Below are 8,324 nucleotides of genomic sequence, written 5' to 3'. Positions count from 1 at the left end.
TAGGAGACAATTCTTTTCTTTTGGCCGCGGCTTTATCTTTGGGGATTTGAGAGTTTTTTAGAGTAGTTTTTAGTTTTGTTTCTTTCTTGGCACTTTTGATGGCCTGGACCTCAATTAAATTACGTGGAGATTTTCTCATGAGGCGTGGCTAAGTTTCTCATCTAGTCGAGGAACAACGGAGGACTTGGTTCTACTAAATTTGTGAGATCGAATTAGTTTTTATTTATTTCCTATTATCTTCTGGTATTCGTCTATCTTCTGCTTTTTGTTCATATGGTTGTTTTATTATTCGATTATCCAGGGCCCGGATTCTAGATTAATTCAATAACCTGAAGCCAATTAGGGTAGTTAAATCCGTAATTGTTTAATTATTCTAAACTGGTGGCAACTGGCATGATTGGGTTTGTGTCAGGGAGATAGGCAGGCTAACTTAAAGAGACCCTCGTAGCGTGTTGATTGGTTAGAATTAGGCTCTTCTAATTATTCATGCAATTAGGGAATTGAACTTCTATGGTCGTACCTAGGGTTATTTCCTGATTAGAGAAATAGTCAACGGTCGTACCTTGGCTATCGACAAATTGAGGAAGAGTTGGTTGTTTATCGCGTGTATGACAACTATAACTAATTTATCAGATAGTAACTGGAATAATCCTTGCATCTGTGATCGAATTAAGTGAACCATCTCCGAAGTTGTCTCTTGGCTAGAGTTCGTCCATTATTATTTTTATTGTGATAATTAGTTATTTGAGTTGTAGTTATTTTATTTTATTCCAAGTAATTTAGTTACTATCGTTTTCAAAAACCCCCCATATCTGGAACTTGAGAAGAAATTAAATTATCCCCAGTCCCTGTGGATTCGACCCTGCTTACCGCTATATACAGAATTTGTATTTTATTTAAGCAGGTCTTTATTATTGCACAGGTTCGACGCCTGTCAGGACTCTAGGTGTGCAATGGGTTACTTGATTCACCATGTTTCCGAAGAGTTTGCTTGATCCGATATACCTGAATGGGATGATTTTTTTCTCAAATAATTATGAATTTGTAAACAGGGCAAGTAGGGTCGTATCCTCAGGGATTGAGTATATTTGTCTCTTAAGAAATCCAAAGTAACACATGGGATGATTTTGTAGGAATGACGACAATCAAATAAATTCAAATAAGAAAATAAAAATAAATACTAACTAGAATTAAACGGCAATTAAAAACCCTACGGACCCTAATATTAAAAACCCTAAGGACTTTGCATGGCGGCCGCCAAGCCGCCGGATATCCATGGCATCGGTGCTGGAAGAAGCTTTGCTGCAGTTGTTGCCAATGGGTCGCCAGCTGCTGTGGGTGATGAAGGGATCGGTGAGGTTTCGCTTTATCGGGGGGAGCCTTCGCTACGTCTCTCCAGGCAAGATCTGTGTGCTCTGGCGGCACCATACCGGAACGCACTGGTAGGGAGATTTGCTGCAGCCAGACCTTCAATGGAGGTTGTGCGGAAATTTTTCGTGTCACTGGGTCTCAAGGGAGAATGCGATGTGGGGCTGCTGGATCAGCGGCACATTCTGATTCGGCTTGCTCTTGAGGAGGACTACACCAGGCTCTTCTTGCGTAGGGTCTGGTTCGTCAGTAACGCTCCAATGGTGGTCTCGAAGTGGACCATCGATTTCAAGACCAATCAGGAGCCTTCCATAGTTCCGATATGGGTAGCTTTTCCGGGCTTGCCGATCTTTTTCTTTGCAAAGAATCTGGTTACCAAACTTGCGGCCACGCTGGGAAGAGTCCTCAAAATCGATTCTGCAACATCCACGCAGCGCAGACCATCTGTAGCCAGGGTATTGGTGGAGATGGATGTTTCTAAAGAGCCGGCGAAAAGAGTCTGGATAGGTGATGATGACTATGGTTTTTGGCAGCCGGTGGAAGTGGAAAACTGGCCTTTGTTCTGTCACTACTGTGACCGGGTTGGCCATAAGGAGGAGGAGTGTTTTAAGAAAAACCCAACTCTGAAACCTGTTGGTGAGAAGAGGACCAATCTGCAGCAGCATGGGATGAGGGATTCACGACAGGCTTATCGGGTCAAGGAGCGAGATATCACCAAGGAGCATACAGCGGAGTTACCAGGCAATACCAGCACGCTTAATGCAGCGGAACCTCCAAATGGAAATAACTTGACAGAGACCAAGGATACGGCGGAGGCCTTAACTAGCAGCAGTGATGTGCGGGTGGTGGGTTCGGCCGCACTTGTGCAGCGCACGGTTGAGCATGGGTTGGTCACAGCAGGAAGGCCGGAGCCACCAAGTGGAAATAAGCTGATAGAGATCAAGGATACGGCAGAGGACTCAACGAGCGGTAGTGGAGTGCAAATGGTGGACGCATTTGTGCAGTTTGCAGCTGGGCAGGGCCTGGTTGCCGAAGGAAGGCCGGTTGTCTGCCTTCCGGGTGGCAGGTCGGCTGATGGGCAGCAAACTGCCCAGGAGGAGGGAGTAGATGGCGGTGGTAGCAAGGCCAAGCGGTGTGGCCAGCATGTGCAGACTGCTACGCGCGCTCTGCTGGCTGTGGATGATGGACAGATTTTATCTAGCAAGGATGATGCGGTGGCAGAGGTAATGCAAGCAGTGGGGGAGATTACGGTGCATCTGCCTTTGTGTGGGAGTAGAGGTTCAGTGAGTGAGGGGGAGGATGAGGAGGCAACGGAGCAAGAGGATGCGAGAGGTGTCGGTGACGGCTCGAGTAGGGAGGACACTTTACTCCGGTTACATATTGATCAATCCAGGGTGATGGACAATGGTGGTAAGCGGGCGAGAAAGAAAGGTCTGGTCCCATCCGATCGACAACTTCGATCGACGGTAACACACTCTCACAATGCTCTCCAAAGATTATCACATGATTAATGGTCTGTTTTGGAACATACGAGGGGTTGCCAAACCCCCTAACTTGCGCCGATTGATAAGATTGATTCGGTTGCATGATTTTAAGTTTGTTGCTATATGTGAGCCAAAAATGGATGTTTCTCAAATTGACTCGATTAAGATAAGGTTACCCTTTGATTCGGTCGTAGTGAATTCATCGACTGATATATGGGTATTTTATAATACCCCCATAGTGTGTGCTGTACTTGGTAATTCTTCACAGCACATAACGATATCTGTCCAGCATCCTTGGCTGACCCGGCCCTTGTGTTTTTCCTTTGTGCACGCTAAATGCACCTTGGAGGAGCGGAGGACTATGTGGCAGGACTTATTGGTGGATAAACCTGATTCAATGGCATGGTGTGTGTGTGGGGATTTTAACGTCATTGGGGATCCTATTGAGAAGCGTGGAGGTCGGCCTTTCACTACTTCTGAAGGATTGGAATTACTATCCTTTATGGAGGAGGCCGAAGTCTTTGATGCGGGTTTCTCTGGGGCTAGTTTCACTTGGTGCAATAATCGGCAAGGACGGGCTAGAATCTGGAAGCGATTGGACAGGGTACTCGTCAATGGTGGGTTTGCTGAGGGAGCACCAACATTAGCGGTGGTCCACCTGGCACGTCACCCATCGGATCATGCGCCGCTCAAGATTTCACTCTCTTCGCGCATGGGTAATAAACCCAGGGCCTTCCGTTTCCTAAACATTTGGACGACGAATCCTGGGTTACTGAATGTAATTCGTCAAGCCTGGCAGGAGGAGACTCCTGGAGCACCTTTGCGGGCTCTTTGCTCCAGGCTCCTGTCACTAGGAGGGCCATTCAAGATTGGAATAAGGGGGTCCTTGGGAATGTATTTGAGAATGTTCGGAGGGCAGAGGAGAAGGTTTTAGCTGCGGAGAACCGCACGGAGGTGGATGCCTCTACGGAGGCTCAGGTCGAGCTGAATCAAGCCCAGGCTGAGCTACGGAATGCACTTTTGAATGAGGAGAAGTTTTGGGGACAGAAGGCTAGAGTCAAGTGGCTTCGTTTCGGAGATAGGAATTCTAGATTTTTCCATGCAACTGTTCAGCAACGTAGAGCTCAGGGGGCGATCCACAGAGTGAAGAATGAGAATGGTGCATGGGTAGAGGATGATGAGGGGATAGCAGCTGTGGCTGTAAGATACTTTACGGACATGTTCTCGGTTGCTGTTGAGGGGACTTCGAGAGAGTGGGCCCATCTAATTCCAAATGTTGTTACCCAGGCAGATAGGATGGCTCTTGAAGCTTGTCCAACGATTGAAGAGGTGAAACGGGTGGTGTTTGAGATGGATGGGGATAGTGCAGCAGGCCCAGATGGCTTCACCGGTCAATTTTTTACATTTGCATGGGACATTATTGCGCAAGATGTTTATACTGCTGTTTTAAGCTTCTTTTGTGGGGCAGAGTTGCCTCGCTTTGTGACCTCTACATCCATTGTCCTAATTCCCAAAGTGCCTAACCCTCAGGATTTTTCTAAATTTCGTCCGATTAGTTTGTGTAATTTTTTCAATAAGGTGTTGTCTAGGATTTTGGCTGATCGGTTGGCAGCCATACTGCCCAAGGTTATATCTCCTCAGCAGACAGGGTTCGTCAAGGGCAGAAACATCACAGAGAATTATCTCCTAGCCCAGGAGCTTCTGTCGGGGATCAGACACAAGTCTAGGGGGGTAATGTAGCGGTAAAGCTTGACATGGCAAAAGCGTATGATCGTGTGTCTTGGACTTTCACTGTAAACGTTTTGCGTAAGTTTGGATTTGGTGAAAGGTTTATTGACATGGTGTGGCGATTGTTGTCTAACGTTTGGTTTTCAGTCATTATCAATGGGGCATCGTATGGATTTTTCAAATCGAGTCGGGGCGTCCGCCAGGGCGATCCGCTATCGCCAGCGTTATTTGTCATTGGAGCTGAGGTCTTATCCCGAGGGCTTAATAGCCTAGCTTAGCAGTCGGGATTCTTGGGGTTCACTGTTCCCAGGGGATGTCCTCCGGTTACTCACCTAGCCTTTGCGGATGATGTACTTATATTTGCGAATGGCTCTGCCAGATCTTTAAAAGACATTGTACAGGTGTTGGAGATGTATCAAAGGGCATCTGGTCAATTGGTAAATGCCCAGAAAAGTGGATATTTAGTGCACCCATCAGTGTGTCTCTCTCGCCGAAGGGTAATAGAGCGTATTACAGGTTTTCCAAGGCAACAGTTCCCGGTTCGGTATCTGGGGTTTCCGCTTTATGTTGGCAGATATAAATCCGCGTATTTTGGGGAGGTGTGTCATTCCATCTCAGCAAGAATCCTTTCTTGGCGGTCAAAGCTTTTGTCACCTGGGGGGAGGTTAGTGCTAATAAAGCATGTGCTCTCGGCAATTCCGACGCATCTTCTATCCGCTGCGGTCATTCCGATGGCTGTTTTTAAGGCTATTGAGCGGGTATGCGCTAGTTTCCTGTGGGGATCGTCTGGCGAGCTGAATAAGCATCATTGGATAAAGTGGTCCCAGCTTTGTTATCCGGAGGAGGAGGGAGGCGCGGGATTTCGGCGGGTCCGAGACGTATATAAGGCTTTCTCATGTAAGTTATGGTGGATCTTGCGCACAGGATCGTCTTTGTGGGTATCCTTCATGAGGGCAAAGTATTGCAAAGGGGTTCACCCATGTCAGGTGGGTTGGGCTCAATCTGCTTCAGCAACATGGAGGCGCATGCTTGATGTGAGCCGCCAGATGGAACTATCAATGTTATGGTTGTTAAATGGTGGGGGCTGTGACTTTTGGTATGACAACTGGGTGGGGAGTGGAGGTCTTTTCCTTAGAGCCCCAGTGGTGCCAGCCAGTTCATTTGCAGATGTTATGACTAATGGTGCCTGGGACAGTGGACGTTTGTTGCAGATTCTTCCATCAGGCATTGTGGATTTGGTGATGAAAACTCCGGTTCCAAGTGGGAGGGGGACAGACCAAGTGGTATGGATGCCTACGAAGTCGGGGGCATTCACTTTGGCATCTGCGTATCAGGAGGAAAGGCAGGGACGCACTAGCTCGCTGGTGTTGTCCCGTATATGGCAGGCTAGGATACCGTTGAAGGTATCTTTTTTCATGCTACGCTTGCTTATGCGGCGCTTACCGTTAGATAATGTTCTAGGTGAGATGGGTTTCAAGTTGGCGTCAAAATGTTTTTGTTGTGTGGATGCAACGGGTGAGACGCTGGAACATGTATTCTCCACGGGACAATTGGCACTGGAGGTCTGGAATTACTTCCAGAGTATATGTCGTATAGCTAGTGATAGCTCTAGCATTAGGTCACATTTGTTTGCCTGGTGGATGTCATTGGCTCCGTCGGGCGAGCAGAGATTCATCTGTTCTGTTACCCCGATATTTATTTGTTGGAACATCTGGAAGGCTAGGTGTCGAGTGGTGTTCGATGGGGCAAGGGTTCGGGCGAAGGAGATATGTGGTGCAGTATTCCAGGATGTGAAGGCGGCATTTGAGATCCATTTCAAGGTGGCCGTTCAAGGGAGTAATTTCCAGGTATTCTATACGGGAGTGTCTCAAGCGCCGTATTTGTATGAGTGCAAGATAGTCCGCTGGGAGGCAGGGGGATATGGATGCACGACGCTTAATACGGATGGTTGTGCTAAGGGTAACCCTGGAGTGAGCGGTGGAGGTGGAGTGCTTAGGGATTCCGGTGGCCATGTATTAGTGGCTTTTTCGGCTTACCTGGGTGAGGGTTCTAGTCTTCGCGCTGAAACGCTGGCCGCCTTATTGGGGATTCAGCTGTGTCTTGGAAAGGGAGTTGGCCCCAGGGTGATTCAGTCTGATTCGTTGTTGCTAACGGAAATCCTCAAACGACGCTATCACTGCCCCTGGCACATTAGGAGAGAAGTGGAGCAAATTTGGCACTTGGTAGGGGAGGCTAGGTTCGTGCACTGCTACAGAGAGGCGAATAAGGTTGCTGATATTTTGTCCAACGTGGGTGTCTCTCATTCGCAACAGTTGGTTAGAGTTTATGATAGTGAGCTGGATCTTCCCGTGTTGGCTCGGGGGGAGGTTAGGTTAAACAGATTGGGATTGCCATCAATTAGACGTGTTAGGCTGAGACAAGTGTAGGATGGCCCATTTTGGGTACTGCCTGCTGTGGTTGTAATTTCGATTTTATTAATAAAGAGCATATTTTATTAAAAAAAAAAAAAAAACGGCAATTCACTAAACTCAATGTAACAATAATTAAAAACCCAAAACAATTAGAACAAGAAGACAATTAAAAATAAAATAAAATAGGCAACTAAAAATCAAATGGCAATTCACTAAAATCAAGATAATATTAATTAATGGTCTAGCCAAGAAATAACTTCAGCAATGGTTCACCTAATTGATCATCGATGCAAAGGCAATTCCAATTATTTATCAATAAATAGGTTATAACTACCAAACAAGCGATGGCAGTCAACTCCTCCTTACTGTGTCGGTGATTAAGGTACGCCCGTTAATCACTACTCTAATTAGGAAATAATCCTAGGTACGCCCGTAAGATTTAATTTCCCAATTACCTTACGTATTAGAGAAGTCCTATTCTAACCAAATAACACACTACCAGGGTTATTTCAGATTAGCCCGCGTATCCCCCTGACACAAACCTAATCGTGCCAGTTGTCACTAATTTAAGGCAATTAAACAATTACGGATTTAATGCCCTAATTGACAATAAATTATCAAATCAATTAATTATCCGGATCCAAGACAATCAATTAATTAAATAACCATAAGTTTAGCAATCAAGGAATATGCGAATACCAATAAATAAAAGGAAAATATTAAATTAAATCGATCTCACAATTTTTTTAGGCAAACCAAAGCCTCCGTTTTTCCCTGACTAGAGTGAGGGAATTAGTTCATATTTGATGAACGAAACCCATACAAAATTTCAACAAAAGTCACGGTCATTGTCTGCATTTCGGGAAGCCGCAATTCGTCGAACAATTAGAAAGCAAATGAAAGTTACAGGTAACAATTGAATCTCTTAATTGTTTCTAGCATCCGTAGCGCAAGGCCACTCAAAAGAAACTAGGAGGAAAAGTCAAAGAAAGCAGGCTCCAATCTCCTGACATGCATGGGAACGAGCGAAAGGAAAGCTAAAGGAAAAAGTCAATGAATGCTAAGCTAGTACTCGTTGTTTTTCTCACAACCGTGGAGAATAACTCCTAAGAGGAAAAGACAAAAGTGAGGCAAAGCTAAAGGACGAAAAGCTCAAAGTGATGGTCAGCCCCCTAATCCTCTGCAATCTTGCATTTTGTATCTGATAGTCACCCCCTTGCACTGTGCGGTGGCTTCCAGGGAAAACAAGACGTCGGTCAAATGATCGAAAAGGACTTGTGTCCCTTTTTTTCCAAAAGTGCCCTTGCAAGCCTTCTATTTTATTTCTTTCCCG

At 46.0% G+C, this 8,324-nt stretch overlaps 1 protein-coding gene across 1 annotated transcript; it reads left to right on the top strand.

Annotated features, from left to right (window-relative positions):
• Window positions 1-2,988: 2,988 nt before the first annotated feature.
• On the top strand, window positions 2,989-7,006 carry LOC113766418. Its single transcript, XM_027310612.1, has 4 exons — window positions 2,989-3,568; window positions 3,652-4,583; window positions 4,728-4,825; window positions 4,891-7,006. Exons 1-4 carry the CDS (start codon window positions 2,989-2,991, stop codon window positions 7,004-7,006), a joined length of 3,726 nt encoding a protein of 1,241 aa, XP_027166413.1.
• The last annotated feature ends 1,318 nt before the right edge of the window (window positions 7,007-8,324 follow it).

Source organism: Coffea eugenioides, chromosome 3 (assembly GCF_003713205.1).
Source record: "Coffea eugenioides isolate CCC68of chromosome 3, Ceug_1.0, whole genome shotgun sequence".
NCBI lineage: Eukaryota > Viridiplantae > Streptophyta > Magnoliopsida > Gentianales > Rubiaceae > Coffea > Coffea eugenioides.
The sequence above is the reverse complement of the archived record's forward strand: the minus strand, read 5'-3'. Positions and strand labels throughout refer to the sequence as shown.